The sequence below is a fragment of the Camponotus floridanus genome, unplaced genomic scaffold (assembly GCF_003227725.1).
Source record: "Camponotus floridanus strain SB8 unplaced genomic scaffold, Cflo_v7.5 scaffold558, whole genome shotgun sequence".
NCBI lineage: Eukaryota > Metazoa > Arthropoda > Insecta > Hymenoptera > Formicidae > Camponotus > Camponotus floridanus.
Genome location: NW_020229723.1, coordinates 1 through 18134, shown reverse-complemented (window position 1 = coordinate 18134; position 18134 = coordinate 1). Strand labels below are relative to the sequence as shown.

Here is an 18134-nt window from a genome sequence, read left to right as displayed (position 1 = left end):
TATGTGTTTTCTTTACACCAATTGATTCCTTTCATTATTTTGTACATAAAAGTATGAAGGTAAGATAATCGAAAAATGAATGGTTTACTAGATATTTTATGGTTTATGTAAAATTAAGAAATTATTTCAAGCCTTATAACTCAAAAAGTACTTAATAAAAAGGTACTTAATTATAGTGTTTTGGAAAGCTCTCGAGATAAGCTACAAGAATATGCAATGAAAAATAGGGGGTTCCATTTAAGATTTCAAACTTGCCCCCCCTCACCGCCCAGGGGGAGGGGTGGGGGGCTGATTTTAACGTCATTGTACGTCCCCCTCGAAATGACGAAATTTTGATTCTAACCATTTTTTCGTAGTGTGCTTATTTTTCGAGTTATTTGGCTGCCTAAGTTAAAATGGGTCACCCTGTATAATAAGCAAATAGAATTTTTGTTTTAATTTAATATTCTTGATTGAAATATTAGATTTACTAGGATTTAGAATACGTTTTAAGTAAAATAAATGCTTATGATGAACTTATGATAGATTTGCGGATATACAAACTCTTATGAAATACTTGAAATTAGTAATATTTACTTGTATATAGTATGTATTTTTCTGTGTGTATGCTCTTAATACTGTTATATGAGAAACTTAATTCAAAAGTAACGTTTTGATTGAATATTTCTTTGATCCAATGATATATGTATTTTATTTCCTGAAACATATGTATATTCAATTTTTTGATATCAAACTTAATTGAACGAAAAAAATTATTAAATAATTTAAATATAGCATTTTTTAAATCAAGAAAACTAACACAATCGACCTCTGTTTATGAAGTTAGTTTCAATCACAATATGCCGATTAATTAATAGTTCAATTATTTGTATTATTTATACGATTTTACTTTTACACTATTTGATAAAATTGTATATACATAAGTCAGAAAACAAATTATGTTATTAACAAAAAATAATTAAAATATGTTACCTCTCCGTTCGGAGTTGGCGGCGACGTGGCCGGCGGCGACGACGGGGGGCCGGCGGCGGCGACGACGGGGCTGGCGGCGACGGGGCCGGCGGCGACGACGGGGCTGACGGCGACGGGGTTGGCGACGACGGGACCGGCGGCGACGGGATCGTCTTCACTCATTAGTATCTGAAATTAAATATAAATTAATAATATTAATTTTCTTATATTATATAATAATATAATAATATTATATAATAAGGAACAACGATACTTACATCTTCGTCTATTGTTCGCGAGCGAGTCCGACAGTGAGCCGCGGAAAAGTGATAATAGTTCAGTGAAAACGCCAGTTAAAAATAGCAGAACTTTATTGCAGTCAGAACTTTAAAGGCAACAATTGTTGAGTGCAGCGGCGACGCGTGACAGCGAAGGCGCGAGCAGCGGAATAGTGCGATATTCGTGCGAGATATCACGAGCGGTGTAACGTCAAGAAAAACCAGTGTCCAAGAAAACTAGCGGTCGTCGTGCAAATATGTCAGCGATATAGACAGAGAGAAAAGCGATCCGAAAAGAGCAAGCGGTCGTTATAAGCGGTTTGACAAAGCGGTGTAACTAAGCGGTGTGAACGTAAAGTAATGACTCCGAAAAGTGCAAGACTTCCGCGTGCCCTCTCGCTGGGCTCATTATATACATTATATTGATTGGCCATCAGCTGATCGTGACGTATGGGCGTGCATGCCCGACCGTTGCGTGGATTTTGACGGCGGTTGACAATGTTGTTGTCAATTGTATAAGCTGAGCGTTTTTTATGGCGCGAAAAAGGTGAGAGATGACTCGAACGGTCAAGTTTGTTGTAAAATAGATTTTTCGAGAAGTTTCTCGACGCCGGTTAAGTTCGAATTTTAAAATTGCGATTGTGAATCTTGAACATCCCGCCCGCCTCGTCAGCGCGTGACGAAACTCGCGAGTGCGTGCGGGGACGGGCAGGTGTCGCGAATGGCTCAATTGATGAAGCGTGGATCGCGATCAATGAGAGGAATGTGTGACGTAACACGCCGACACGTGTTCCTCAGTTTGTCGGATTATTTCGAGGTGGAAAGTGATGTGATATGAAGTGAAATATTTACAGTGATTAGATGATGTATAATACAATGCGGAATGCGATGATCGATGAAATGATTTTCGCACAATTGAGGTGGATGATTAATTGATGTCGCTCGGCGGTATGCGGTGAACGATAAGCGGCTGATCGCGGAGTTGAGTGGTGAAAAAATGAAGCGGAGGCGAACAGCTGATAGAGGTGATGGAGAGAAAGAAAAAAAAATATACAATGTGAACGAGTGAAGTAGAGTGCGGTTATTACAGTACATATATATATACAGCGTCGCGAAAGTGACACGCGGAGGGAATAGTTCGAGCGCTATTCGTTCGCGGACGCGTGAGCCTCCTTGACCCCCGGCAGGAGGACAAGTTTCACCACCGGCCGGACGAATTCCGAGGTGGAGGTTCGGACGGTCACGACGCGGACCGTTCCGTCGCTTCCGGGGTGTAACCGGGTAATTCTCGCGAGGGGCCAATGGGTGGGCGAGGTGGACTCCGAGCGGATGAGGCACAGTGCTCCGACTTCTGGTGCTGGCTCGGCCTTGAGCCATTTCGACCGAGGTGCCAAGGCGTGGAGGTACTTCTGTGACCATCGCTGCCAGAAGTGGTCACGCATTTGCTGGAGTAGCTGCCATCGCGACAGCGAGTTCGGTGACTGATCTGCCAGCGAAGGTTCCGGAACTGCCAACAGCGGAGCGCCTATGAGGAGGTGACCTGGAGTCAAGGCGGACAGGTCATCCGGATCATCCGACAAGGCCTGTAACGGACGAGAGTTTAAGCAAGCCTCGATTTGCGCTAGGAGAGTGCTCATCTCCTCAAAGGTGAGAGTAGACTCTCCGATCACTCGTCGCAGGTGATGCTTGGTCGATTTCACCGCGGCCTCCCATAGCCCTCCAAAGTGCGGCGCGGCAGGAGGATTGAAACGCCAGGATACGCCCTCCTTGGTGATTCCCTGCGCGATGCGACGGCCGTCGGGGGAAGACGCACGGAAGAACTCTCGCAGCTGCCTGTCCGCTCCGACGAAGTTGGTGCCGCAGTCGGAGTACATTTCCTCGCATAGGCCTCGACGGGAGATGAACCTGCGGAATGCGGCGAGGAATGCGTCCGTGGAGTAGTCGGACACTATTTCCAGGTGAGTCGCTCTGGAACAAAGGCAGACAAATAAGGCTATGAAGGCCTTGTGTGCTCGCTGTCCTCGCCCCTTGGATGTGCGGAGGAATATCGGACCGGCGTAATCGACCCCTGTCCTCAGGAAAGGGCGCGCTGGAGTAACCCGACCTGGCGGGAGATCGCCCATCAGAGGCCGCGGAGTGTTGGCTCGCCAGCGAACGCACGTCACGCATCGGTGTAGGATCCGCTTGACCACGGCTCGACCTCGCGGCACCCAGAAGCGGAGGCGGAGAAGTCCCAGTGTGAGCTGCGTGCCTCCATGCAGCGTCCGTCGGTGGCAAGACTCTACGATGAGCTGGGTAAGCCATGAAGCTGGAGGCGCTATCATGGGGTGACGCTCATCGTAGGTCAATATCGCGTGTTTCAGGCGACCCCCAACGCGGAGGATTCCTTGGCTGTCGATGAAGGGGTGCAGCTTAGCCAGGTGGCCGCCCTTGGGCATCGAGCGAGATTCTCGAGTGGCAGCGATCTCAGCGGCGTAATGGATCCCTTGGACGACTCTGAGCCAGCGGAAGAGAGAGACGTCAAGTTCGCTCGGCAGCAGAACGGCGCTGAGAGGATGACGACCGGATGGCCGCCAGCGGAAACACCATGCAGACACACGTAAGAGTCGGTGTAGAGAGGAAAACTGGAGAAGAAGTTCCGGCTCCGGTTTGTCCCTGCATGTGGCGACTAATATAGTTCTTTTAATTTCAGGGACCTCGCCCATCATGGTCTGGTTGTCCTGGTCTGGCCATAGCGACGAGTCCCTGGGGAGCCAGTCGGGGCCACTCCACCAGAGGGGGTGGTCCACCAAATCCCTCGGGGCGATTCCTCTGGATGCGCAGTCGGCTGGATTATCCTGGTCAGGAACGTGCCTCCACTGTGCTTCGGGTAGCCGCTGTTGAATCAGCGACACCCGATTGGCCACGTAGGTCTTCCATCGCGAGGCGTGACCCTTGATCCAGTGGAGGGCGACCCTGGAGTCGGACCAGAGGTATACCGGTGCTGACGGTATATCTAGTGAAGTCCGGAGATGGCACGTGAGATTCGCGAGCAAGGAGGCAGCGCAAAGTTCCAGCCGCGGGAGAGTCACGGGCTTTATGGGAGCGACCTTGGTTTTGGCGGCGAGAAGATGAGTGGCCGTCCCGTCGGCAGTGGTCACGCGGAGGTAGACGACGGCAGCAAAGCCACGTTCGGACGCGTCGGCGAATCCGTGGATCTCAATCTGCGAAGCCTGGTGAGTCGTCCCTAGCCAGCGCTCCATCCTGAGGCGCCCCAACACATGGAGCTCGGAGAGGAGACGCTGCCAGGACTGGGCGTCCTCGGTTGGGAGCGGGGTGTCCCAATCCAGCCCCTTCAGCCATGCAGACTGTATTAGAATCTTGGCGCGGATGATGACAGGAGCTAGCCATCCTAGAGGGTCGAACAACCGCGCCGTCTCTGACAGGACTCGCCTCTTGGTGTATCCGCCTGTGACTGGAGCCTGGATCGTGAAGGAGAAGTCGTCGCTGGCGGGATGCCAGCGCAGGCCCAAGGTGGAATGCACCTCGTTCTCCCAGGAGTGATGCGCTAGCTGCAGCCGGTGGTCAGAGGGCACTCCTTCAAGGATGGCTTCGCTGTTGGCGGCCCACTTCCGCAGCGGAAACCCGCCCGCCGTGCAAAGCTCCCGGAGCTCTGTTTGCAGGGAGTCGGCTCCCGTTATGACGTCGTCCATGTAGCAATCATGGCGTAGAGCGAGGGCCCCCCTTGGACCTCGTGCTTCCTCGTCAGTAGCCAGTTGGCGGAGTGTGCGGACGGCGAGGAACGGCGCACAGGCGAGCCCGTAGGTGACGGTGTTGAGCTCATATTCTTGCGTCTTTTCAGAGACTCTCGGGCGCCAGAGAATCCGTTGGAAGCGGCGATCTTCGGGGTGGACGAGGATTTGCCGGAACATCTTCTCGATGTCCGTGACAAATACAAAGCGGTGCCGACGCCAGCGGAGAAGAATGTCAGCCAAGGCCGGAAGCAGGTTGGCGCCGACCATCAGGTGGCTGTTCAAAGAGTCCCCCGAGGTGATGCGTTGCGATCCATTGAATACCACCCGGAGCTTGGAGCCGAAGTTGGACTGGCGGAGGACTCCGTGGTGAGGTAGGTAGCATGCTGCTGTACGAGTCGTGCTCACAGGACTCATGTGTTCCAGGTCCTCGTACTCTTGCATGAATTCCCGATACTTGGCACCGAACTCAAGATCTCTCTTGGACCGGAGGTCCATGGCGTTCAGGAGGCGTTCAGCGGATTTTCGAGTCTCACCAAGCGACGTTGGCGAGGAAGAGAACGGAAGACGTACAACGTACCGACCGGATGCAGTCCGCTGGTAAGTGCGCGTGAAGAGGGTCTCACACTGTTCCTCCTCCGGCGTGAGTGCGACGGGGGGAGGAAATTCCTTCTCCTGCTCCCAGAAGCTGTGTACAAGTTTGTTCAATTCTGGGTCCACCGTGCATTGCAGGGAGCTCCGGGGACCCTGGAAGGACGCCGAGCTAGATCCTCCCGACAGGATCCATCCTAGGGCCGTCTTCTGTGCGACTGGCTCACGCGGACCACCCTTGCGGAGCCCGGCCTCCAAGATGGTCGAGCAGACTTCCGCACCCAGCAGTATCTCGACTGGGTCGCGCTCCTGGTATCGGGGGTCGGCGAGCTCGAGGCCACGGACGTGAGGCCAGGAGGAGAGGTTGGCTACCGAAGACCCCTGATATGCCGACAGTCGCGGCAGCACGAAGGCGACCGCTTTCAGCTTGGTTCCCGTGGCCGTGGAGGAGAGGTTGAGCGCCACTCTGCCGCGGGTTGACCCGGATCGAGCCCCGCCGATGCCGATGATAGACACCGAAGAGCTTGTGCGGGGGAGCTTCAGGCGTTGGACCAGCGCCTCCGAGACGATCGACACCTCGGAGCCTTGATCGAGCATCGCCCGAGCTGGGTGAAGATGCCCGGCGCGGTCGGCGATGAGCAGGCGAGCTGTCGCGAGAAGGATCGCCTTGCGCTCGGACGAGGAGTGCATCGCAGCTAGCGCGCTTACCTCCTTGGAAGAGGACGAACTATACGCGTCGTGCAGTGTAGAGTGGTGCTTGCCTTTGCACGTGAAACAGGTTTTGACGGACTGGCATTTGGAGATCAAGTGATTCTCGAGACAGTTATAGCACAGTCGGTTTTGTTCTACGAAGGACTTCCGATCGCTCGCGGACTTCGCCTTGAAGTCGCCACACACCATGAGCGTGTGCTTTCCTTGGCACAGTGCGCACTTTGAATAGTCGGAGCCGGTCTTCGAGTGGTGAGCCTTCGCAGTTCGCGGCGCACTTTCAGCGGTCCTTGACGATACTCTCGGTTTCGCAGCGTTCAGAGTGAGAATGCGCTTCGCGATGAAATTGACGAGAGTGTCGTGGTCTGGCGGATCAGTGGAGTCGCTGATCGAGGACTCCCATTCCATCCGTGTGCGCGAATCGAAGAGCTCGATAGTGAGGAAGTTGAGGAGGTCCATACCATGGGAGTCGACGGGCCTCCCGATACTCTCCTGCGCGTTCACGGCGGTCGTAACGGCGTTGTGTATGCGACCGAGTTCTTCCGCGGACTCGCACTTCATCTTCGGGACCGAGGTAAACGCGGCGAAATTAGAGCGAATGAACTCTCTTTTGTTTTCGAAATGTCTGCACAGAATCACCCACGCGCGCTGATAATTGTCACCGGTCACAGTCAAAGATTTGATCAACCTTTCAGCGGGTCCCTTGACGCAAGACCGGAGATAGTGGAAGCGCTCGATGTCGGAGACTGACGCATTCTCCCCGATGACGGACAGGAAGAGATCGCGGAACGAGGGCCATTCTTCGTAGGACCCAGAGAACGTCGGGAGTTTGATGCGCGGCAACGACGTCTTAGGAGCCTGCTCTGGAGAGGACTCGCCTTTGAGCGTGGCGTGCTTCTCGCCCTTGAGCTTGTTAGCGTAATCGACTAACATGCTCCGTTGTGTCACGTAAGTGGTTTCCGCAGTATCGATAAAATCTGCTTTTGGGTACTCACTTTCGAGATATTTGTCTTTTAGAGCCGCCACGATGAGGTCGTGATGGGCCTCGAATCTCGTCCATAACGTCTCGAGGATGCGGAGGCGAGCCTGGATTGCTTCGGCGGTGATGCTCGAGACGCCCATCTTACGCAGATTGTCCACGGAGCGGGACATTCGTCCATGGATGTCGTTCTGCGCCTCGAACAACGCCTTCAAATCAGCATTCATTGTTCTTTCCTATTTTCAGAAATCACCGCACACTACAGAACTGCACTGCACTGAGAGGACCACTCCGAAACAGCGGACGCGGATGGTGAATCCGGCTCGAAGGACCAGAATGGTCGCGAGCGAGTCCGACAGTGAGCCGCGGAAAAGTGATAATAGTTCAGTGAAAACGCCAGTTAAAAATAGCAGAACTTTATTGCAGTCAGAACATTAAAGGCAACAATTGTTGAGTGCAGCGGCGACGCGTGACAGCGAAGGCGCGAGCAGTGTAGCGGAATAGTGCGATATTCGTGCGAGATATCACGAGCGGTGTAACGTCAAGAAAAACCAGTGTCCAAGAAAACTAGCGGTCGTCGTGCAAATATGTCAGCGATATAGACAGAGAGAAAAGCGGTGGTCCGAAAAGAGCAAGCGGTCGTTATAAGCGGTTTGACAAAGCGGTGTAACTAAGCGGTGTGAACGTAAAGTAATGACTCCGAAAAGTGCAAGACTTCCGCGTGTCCTCTCGCTGGGCTCATTATATACCGGGCGGATTTTGGGCCCCGTTGCGACGTGGCCCAATTAACTTTAAAATTTGGCGGTGACCTTGTAACGGTACGGCCTATCCCGTGCGCCACGGACTGGCTCGCCGGTGCCAAGATTCGGGAGTAGGTAGGAGAGTCAAGCGTACGAATCCTCTTTTATAAACAACAGGTCTTTATTGGTAGCTAGTTTATCCAGGTTGACTTAGCCTACGCAGAGCTTATACCTAACTATTTTTAAGCGGAGCTTATACCTAACTTATTGTACGCGGAGCTTATACCTAACTTATTCTACGCAGTTAATTATTCCTCTAGCTTAACCTACGGACGCTTACGGTAAACTTAGCCTAGACGGTCGGTCGCGGTTTCGTTCGGCGAGCGTGTCGCGATTGCGGCGTGCGGCGGTGCGCGGAGGCCGAGTGCCGGGCAAACCCAGGCGGCGGGAGGTCCCCCGTCTCCGTCGGCGTGCACGGTCAGGAAGCCGAGTGCCGGGCAAACCCAGGCGCGGAGAGGTCAAACCCGTCTCCGTCGGAGTGCGAGGTGAGGAAGCCGAGTGCCGGGCAAACCCAGGCGGCGGAGAGGTCAAACCCGTCTCCGTCGGCGGGAGCGGTCAGGAAGCCGAATGCCGGGCAAACCCAGGCGGCGGAGAGGTCACACCCGTCTCCGTCGGCAGGAACGGTCAGGAAGCCGAATGCCGGGCAAACCCAGGCGGCGGAGAGGTCACACCCGTCTCCGTCGGCAGGAACGGTCAGGAAGCCGAATGCCGGGCAAACCCAGGCGGCGGAGAGGTCACACCCGTCTCCGTCGGCAGGAACGGTCAGGAAGCCGAATGCCGGGCAAACCCAGGCGGCGGAGAGGTCACACCCGTCTCCGTCGGCAGGAACGGTCAGGTTAGGTTAGGTCAGGTCAGGTCAGGTCAGGTTAGGTTAGGTCAGGTTAGGTTCTCCTCCGATGGTGCGCCACCTTGTCGTGGTGGAGGAGCTCCCCTCTTCCTTCGGGTTGAGGGGTCTAAGAGCGCACCATTGCACTTCCTCGTGGTGTCCGCTGTAGGCGGCGGCTGAGGATGAAACGAAAACGAAAGCGGCCCTCGGGCCGTGAGTAGCGAGTATGTGAGTAATCCGAAGTCGTCGTGGGCGGACATCACGAGAAGGGGGGTTGCGCTCCCTCCGGGCTTTATGGCCTGATGCGCATAGGGGAAGGAAAACCCTGACTCCAAACCCGGCACAATGGGGCTGTTACGGGTGGAAGAACACCCAACCCATTCTTTCTTCCTCCCATCCTAAACCTCCCATCCTTCTTCCCCGACCGATTGTCCCAAGGTCTCCACTTCTACTTTTCTTCGGGGTGGCGCCCGCTTTCAAATAGCACGGTACCCGGCTTTGGGTGCAGATGGAGCCCAGCGACTCCATAGAGATGAGGTCTGCTGCCGCGGACCAGTCTCGTTCGCTGGAAGGGGTTGGCGGCCCTGACTTCAATCGCCCAGTGGTACGGCACTGTAGGGGGAGCCTAGCTCTCCGCCCGTAACTTGTGTGGGTGCTCCCGCAGGGGGATGAGGTGGCGGATCGGCGGGTGCTCCCGCCGTGAAGCGTCCCTCAAAGGGGAAAAACGGGAACCGGCCGGGACCCTCGCCCGAAGGACTGGTGGGGTGACTTTGTCACCTGCCGGGCCAGAGGCGGGGATTATCTCGGTGGCGGTTCCTCTGTGTGTGAATGGTGTGTGCATGTGTGAGTGTGTGTGTGGGTGGAGTTCGGGTCTCTCCTCGGAGAGACGCGGAAATCCACCATCTTTTTGGCCACCGGGCAGTAGAGTCTTCGGGTCGCGGCTTGCTTTCAAGAGGGTTGGTGCCTCACCCTCCGGAAAAATCGGAGGCATACTTATGTCGAGTCTCGGGAACCGTCGAGTGGAGCGGTCCTTATGTCAGGTGAAGGGTACTGTGTTTACGGTACCTGGAGGCTGACATACCGCAAGCGAAGGGTCCGCCTTCCCCTCGCTTTAAATAAAAAATCCGGAGGCGGGGACACGGGAAGGAGCCGGCGTCGCACGTCGGCAACAGGGGGATTGCCCACCCTTGTATAAAAAATCGAAGGCAGCCGGGTGCAGTGTTGACTTCCGTCGCGAAGCACGATAGTGTTTCCCGATGGAAACAACACAGCACAACACCGTCTCCACGTGGAGGCGGAGCTTCTCCCGGGTAGGAAGCCCATCTTCCGCTCTTCAAGCGGGAGATGAGGTTGAGGGGTGGTGCATCACCCTCCGGAAATCCGGATGCACATTTACTTCGAGTCACGGGGGCTAACAGGAGTCTGCATTCCTCCTGTCTAATAACGCGGATGCAGGGACACGGGAAGGGTCGATGAGGGTGAGGGGAGCATCGAAACCTCCGCTAAGGTTTCTGGCTCGCTTGGGTCCGGAGGTTCCCATTCGGATAGGGTCGGTGGGACCAGGGAACTTCGGTTCCTGGGCTCAAGCGGGTCATAGGGTTTCCATTCGGATAGGGTCGGTGGAACCCGAGGAAGCTGAGGCGGACAGTTGCTCCCGAGCCTTTCATCCACAGAGTGGGGTGCGCCTTCCCCATCTTTGAAAAACTCGAAGGCGTCCGGTGCTGGTTGATCTGCGATGAGATCAATTCAGCGTTTTTTGTTTTCGTTAGTTTTAAGTTAGTTTAAGTTAATTTTAAGTTAATTTTAAGTTAGCTATAAGTTAGTTTTAAGCTAATACTTCCTTTTCTTTCTTTCAGGTTTTTATTTTCAGGTTAGCTCGCGTCGGGTAGGAGATGCAGCGAGGGTTAGTGCATCACCCTCCGGAAAAACGGATGCACGCTTATTTCGAGTCACGGATGCCGTCGAGTGGCGAGGCATGTCAAGTGACGGGTCGCTGACCCCGAGGCTGACATATCTCAACAGGAGTCTGCATTCCTCCTGTATAAAAAGGCGGATGCAGGGACACGGGAAGGGTCGATGAGGGTGAGGGGACCATTGTAATGGTCTGCTGGTGTCCCTTTAGTGCTTTGCTGGGTCTGTAGGTCTCCATTCGGATAGGGTCGGTGGAACCGGGGAACTTCGGTTCTTGGGCTCAGCGGGTACTTGGGTGCTCATACGGATAGGGTCGGTGGGACCCGGGAACATCAGCAGACTTGGGTGGTCCCAAGCCTTTCATCCACAAGGTGGGGTATGCCTTCCTCCAGCCGGAAAACGCGGAGGCATATGCGGTGCCGAGGTGTATCTCCAATGTGATCACCTCGGTCAAATGGTTAGTGCCTGAACGGGCGGTGTGCCGGCCTAGCGATCGAGCGGGACCGTCGACCAAACGCCGGGGAGCGCAATCGCCCCGAGTAGTAGTCGACGAGATACTTCTCTGCCGATTCTGCCTAGGTGAGTGGGCCCCTCCATTAAAATGAGGGGAGCTCGGTCGAGAGGAAGGCACATCTCTCAACACAGGAGTCTACCTAGTGGGGGCCTGCCTTACCCCACTCTAAAACAAGCGAAGGCACACGCGAATCATCTGGGTCCCCCTGGGTGGCTGGACACCTGGGGGGACACCACCAGAGGTGGTCCCCCGGCAGAGGGGGAAAAAACGTAGTGGGCAGGGCGGCCGGCGTGCGTGGTCTCCGGACCCGTAGCGATCCGGACCCTGTTTTCGGCCCTCTTGAAGGGTGCACTCCTCCGATTGCAGGCCACCTTGACGTGGTGGAGGGGCTTAGCCGCCCCCCGGTCTCCGGGCCCATCGGGCCCCCCACTTCGACACCTAGGTGTCGGGGGGGGCCCGGTGGGTCTCTCGGGCCCCCACTTCGACACTTTCGTGTCGGGGGGGCCCGGGGACCGGGGGACGGTGACCAAGAGCCTGCATTGCACTTCCCTCCCCGGAAGGGGAGGAAGGGGGGTTGCGCTCCCTCCGGGCACTCTGGCCTGATGCGCATAGGGGTAGGCGGCCCTGACTTCAATCGCCCGGGTTGAGGATCCCGTGAAGGGTGGAAGAACACCCCAATCCTCTTTTACTCCCCAGTTCATGTTCCTATCCCTAGATATCCCTTCTCTGGCTCTCTTACCCATCCCAACCTTACCTCCTTTTCCTTCCCATGGACCTATTACTCCCAATTCCTGGTGTGTGAATGTGTGTGTGTATGTGTGATTGGCGCATCTGGCGCATGTGTTCCACCCTTACCCCCCATCCTTTTCACTTCCCCGTTGTCCCCAGATTCCCCCTCTATATTTTTCACGGGGTGGCTCCCCTCTATCCAATAGCCAAACTAAAAAGAAAAACATGGAGCACAACGAAGAAGGAAAAAAGTTTAGTGCCGCAGTGGGCTTCGGATCCCACAGCGACCGGCACGGGGAGGGTGTGGACCCTGCCCTCCCCGGGTCGTCATCATTCGAAGGGCCGACCGCTAGTTTGCCGGCGGGGCTAGCGGAGAATGTTGCGTCCGCTGATGACATTACCAAGAGGAGACTGAGATCCTGCACTAGCAGGACGAGTATTGGCGACGACGACCTCGCCATGGATTTCGAGTCTTCCTCTACGAAAATTTTTAGAGACGACGATGGTAGCGACGACGACGCAAGGTCTTGTGCATCTCCTGCGTCCAACATATCCTCTGCAACCTCTCGATCGGTTGACAGAAAGAGAAAAAATGACGATCGCGATTACTGTACATCCGCCGGTAAGAAGAAACAACTAGAGGATGGCTCCTCTACGGAAGCGCACGGCTTCAAGGAACCGGCTAAGTCCTTTTCAACCAGAGGTAAAAACCTTGGTAAATTTCCAAATAAGACGCAAAAAACAGAGGTAGAATTACAAGGCATGACTATCGCGGAACTAAAGAGCTCTGCATTAGAGTGGATCGACCACGTTGAACAAATCCGTAAAAGTAGTGGAAATCTTCAAGGAAGACTCAGTGGTATTATAAAGGATCGACTTATCAGTCTAGGTGATATCGTTAATTGCCTGGCTGAAAAGGCTGAAGAAAGAGGAGATCCTATCTACCACAAAATGCAGTCAAAGGAGCTTAATGCGAAAATTAAGTGTCTAGAAAAAGAAGAAGCTAAATGGAAGATCGAGAAGAATAGATATGAAGATGAGATCCTAGCTCTAACAAAGAAAAATGAAGAAATTGAGGCTAAGCTCTGGGCTGCAGATAGAAATTTAGATGTAACGAATAAGACTATGAGTAAAAAGACTTTGGAGGACTTGGACAAGGAATGGCCAGCACTCCGACCTCCACTTCAAGGAGTACGTAAAGTGCTATCTTCCACCAACCCCCTAATCCAAGCCCCGCCCCCAGTCAGCTCGGTCAATCCTCATAAGAGCTCGGAGGATATAGAGATCGACAGTATTACTAAGGAAATTAAAAAGCTAATGATGAAAAAGAAGCAAATGATTAAAGAAAAAGGAAAGAAATGTACTGACAGAGAGCAAGAAACAGAAACTGAGGATGAGAATAGGCCTCAAAGGAAAGGCAAGCCTAGGATTATTAGCAATATTCAAATTGCTCCACCTAGGCCTTCGGTGAAGAATAAAATAGACACGGACGATGAAGGGTGGAACGTCGTCCAGAAAAGAACTAGGAAAAAAGATACTAAAGCTAAAGATAGAGGAGATCTACAGTCTGGAAATAAAGGCTTCAAAGGCACTCCACCAAAAGATAAGAGCAGCTCATCTAGGAATGACCGCAGCCAGACTAGAACTAAAAAGGTTCCTAAGACGGCAGCTGTCACCATTACAGTGAAAGAAGGAATCTCGTATGCCGAGATCCTACGACAGGCGAGGGAAAAAATCTCCCTACCTACCATAGGAATCGACGCCTCTAAAATTCGTAAAGGAATCAATGGAGGTATAATAATAGAAATTTCTGGTGAAGGAAATACCACCAAAGCTACCAACTTGGCTAACAAATTAAAAGAAATCCTGCCGGATAGAGATAACGTTAGGATATCTCAACCAACTGCCATGGCGGATATTAAAATCTCAGGTCTCGACGACTCAGTCACCAAACAAGAGATCGTGGAGATCATAGCAGATCTAGATAAATGCAACCCTGATACTATAAAAGCAGGGGATATTAGATGGATGCCCAACGGCCTAGGCACCATCTGGCTACGATGCCCCGCCAGCACAGCCAATAACGTGGCGGCCTCCGGCAAGATTAAAGTAGGCTGGACTGTGGCCAAAATAGAGATCCTACCAGCCAGGCCCCTGCAATGTTACAGGTGCTGGAACTTTGGACATGTGCGATATTCCTGCACATCTACTGTAGATCGTAGCAGTCACTGCTACAGATGTGGTAGCAGTACGCACAGAATCAGCAATTGTACTGCGCCAAATCCACATTGCATCATTTGTGAAGAAAAAGGCAACAAAGCCAATCATCGACTAGGATCCGCTGCCTGTAGCGCTATCAACAACGCCAGCAAGAATAGATCACTCCCACGCATTAGCAGGGAAGAGTTAGAGGCTAGGAATAAAAGAAATATTTACAATAGAGAAGACAGAAGAGAAGAAAATATTTACAATAGGAAAGAAGAAGATATCTATAATAGTAACGATCCGGATCGGAGGACGGAAATGGATGTAGAAAATGATATTTCATAAGCTAATTCAGATAAATCTCAATCATTGCTGGGATGCATATAACCTTCTGCAGCAATATATGGTTGAACACGAGATAGCTATAGCTGTGATCTCGGAACCAATACACATTCCGACAGACAATTGTGCTAGCAGCTCAGATCAAAAGGCTGCGATAATCTGGAAATCCAACTTACTGAGAGCACAATGTAGAGCTATTTCCTCCGGCGAAGGTTTTGTAGCTATAATGTATGGTCAAACGGTAATATTCTCATGTTACATATCGCCTAAGGTTGGCTCGACTAAATTCGAAGAATTCTTAGATGAACTAGAGTACGAAATTAAAAGGCTGAATCCCCATAATCTAATAGTAAGTGGCGACTTTAACGCAAAGTCAACAGCTTGGGGCTCGACATACACCTGTTCTAAAGGCAGGATACTTGAGAATTGGGCTATTGCCAACGAGATCATCCTCATGAATAAGGGGAACGCCCCTACATGTATAAGACAACAAGGGAGCTCAGTCATCGACATCACATGGACAAACTCCAGAGCTGTTGATCTGATACACGACTGGAGAGTCAATGAGAACGCTATGACATACTCCGATCATAATTATATAGAATACAGTATCGGAGATAAAAGAATAAACAAGGAGCTATTGAATAGACAGACTACCAACAGACTCCGTTATCCTAGATGGTCATCTAAAGACTTTGATCCAGATATGCTTGTAGAAACGGTGGAACACTACTGCAAAGAATATATTAGCAATAATAATCCGAACTCGACTAGTATAGATCCGGATGAATCGGCAACATGGATCAAGAAAATTATGACAGATGCCTCTGATATGTCAATGAAGAGGATAAAATTACATCCTAAAAGAAGGCAAGTCCACTGGTGGAACTCCGAGGTTGAGGATGCACGGAGAACTTGCATTCAAAGTAGGAGAAAATGGACTCGCGCTAAAAAGAAGAAAAGAGCAGATACAGATGAAGTAAGAAGATTAGAAAGAAAATATAGACTAGATAAGAAGATCCTGACTAGAGTGATACTTAAAGCTAAAGAAGAGTCTTGGAAGGCGCTGATCGATACAATAGAAGAAAACCCCTGGGGTATCCCATATAAATTAGTCATGGGAAAATTGAGATCATCCGCCCAGGACTGACTGAAACACTATGTGCAGAAGAAGTCAATAAAGTTATATCCGATCTCTTTCCTAAGGTCATAGATAGCAAAGAACACTATAAAGTCCGAATTGGCGAATGGGATAATGCTTGGGATGTTACCGCGGACGAGGTATATAGAGCCATACAGGAGAAAGCTAATAACTCGACTGCCCCTGGTCCCGACGGGATTACCATTAAAACCTGGAAGCATATCCCATATAATATGACCCAGATCTTATCTCAAATATTTACCGCATGCATGAGAAAAGGTAAATTCCCTAAATTATGGAAGACAGCAAAATTAGTACTTATCCCAAAAAGTAATACTACTAATATTTATGTAGACGGACAGGTAAAAGCAAGACCTATATGCCTGGTCGACGATGTTAGTAAGATCTTGGAACGCATCATTATGAACCGCGTCAATGATTGGATGGATAAGAGACTAAGAGATGGCTTCTGGATCATATCCTATAACCAATATGGTTTTAGGAAAAATAGATCCACCATTGACGCTCTCACCAAAGTAAGACAGTACATAGAGAAGAACGTAGCGAAAGGAAACATGGTCATTGCGATAAGCCTTGACATAAAAAACGCCTTCAACAGTATACCATGGGAAACTATTAGAAGCGCGTTAGTTAAGAAAAGGTTTCCAAGCTATCTGAGAAGAATACTTCATGATTATTTACAAGATAGATACATAGAATTTATAGACATACACGGACATATACAACGCTACCCGGTTACCGCTGGTGTACCGCAAGGCTCGGTAATTGGGCCTATGCTCTGGAATGTTGCATATGACACAGTACTAATGATAAAAAAAGATCCAAACTGTGAAATCATTTGTTACGCAGATGATACCCTGCTACTTGTGTCGGGATCTTCCTTCCGAGAAGCTGGTATCCAAGCTAGCTTACTGGCAGACAGCGCTCTGGAACGAATTAGAGAAATCGGATTAACAGTGGCCGTCGAGAAAACGGAGATACTGGCCTTCTGTAAAAGGAAGAGCAGCATTCCACAAGAAGCTTCAATTAAAATCAACAATGTGGACATTAAGCTCAAGAAGAGCATGAAATACTTAGGCTTGATTTTAGACGGACAACTGAAGTTCGAGGAACACCTTAAATGTGTAAGCGAAAAAGTGACCAAGGTCAACAGGGCGCTATGCAAGCTTCTCCCGAACTTAAGAGGTCCTCAAGAGGCTAAAAGGAAGTTATATGCAAGCATTGTACAATCGATTGTGCTATATGGAGCTCCAATATGGAGTGATAAATTAGGAAAATCGAAAATCTCACAGAGACTGCTTAGAAATCTACAAAGGACGATCGCGATACGGATTATAGCTGGCTATCGCACGATCTCATTCGACGTCGCCACAATCTTGGCAAGAACCCCACCGTGGGTCCTTGTGGCTGTGAAATATGCTGAAATCTATAAGCGAATTCAGGAATTAAGAGCTAATAACTCCTGGACAAATCAGCTTGAAAAGCTAATCAAAAAAGAAGAGAATGACATACTTATAGAATCCTGGAGGCACAGCTGGGAAAGTACCCTAACACCCAAAACTATCTTAAGGAAGGCTATCTCGGGCCAGACTTTCACAGACTGGCTACAACGCCCGTTCGGCGGGATGAACTTCCGCTTAACGCAAGCCCTATCAAGTCATGGGTGTTTTAGGAAGTTCTTATATCGTATCCAGAAAGCGGACTCTATGATATGCCTGCACTGCAAAACTGCCATCGATAATGCGGAACACACGCTACTCGCTTGCAGCAGCTGGCAGACAGAAAGAGAGGAAACACTAGATAAAATTGGATGTAACTCTTTAGAAGATATAATTAAAGCTATATGTACAGATAGAGATAAGTGGAAATCCTTCAATGCGTTTGTAAATAGTATTATGCTACAAAAGGAAAATCTAGAGAGAGAGATCGAGAGAGAAAAGCAAGAAAGACTTAACAATAGCAGAAGAAGATTAGCTAGGCAAAGAAGAAGGAACGAAGATAATAACGTCGTGGGAAATAGAAACAGTAGTCGTAATAGCGATGAAGACTCTAACTCATGACGATAAAGTACATTGGGTAGAAATAGGCATTCGTTGTCCTAAGGCTATAAAGCCAATCGCGGAAAGATTCTAAGAGGAAGAAAGAAATAGAAGGACACGATACAGAACGGAATCAATAATCTGCAGGTGAGGCCGAGGTTGGATGTAAGAACGGTTCCCTCGGGCTCACACCCACACTGCAAGAGGTAGGCCCTTACCATCGGGCCTCACGGGGGGTGGGTTTAGTTGGTAGGCGGGGAATAGACTTCCCCGGAGTCCAACAGTACCCATGGGGCCGGCCCCATGGGTCTGCGTCACGGGCATTCCCACCTCCCTCCCCGCATGGTAAAAAAAAAAAAAAAAAAAAA

At 50.9% G+C, this 18134-nt stretch overlaps 1 protein-coding gene across 1 annotated transcript; it reads right to left on the bottom strand.

Annotated features, from left to right (window-relative positions):
* Nucleotides 1-2374: 2374 nt before the first annotated feature.
* Nucleotides 2375-7465, bottom strand: LOC112639294. Its single transcript, XM_025412725.1, has one exon. The coding sequence runs from the start codon at nt 7463-7465 to the stop codon at nt 2375-2377; it is 5091 nt and encodes a 1696-aa protein (XP_025268510.1).
* Nucleotides 7466-18134: the final 10669 nt, after the last annotated feature.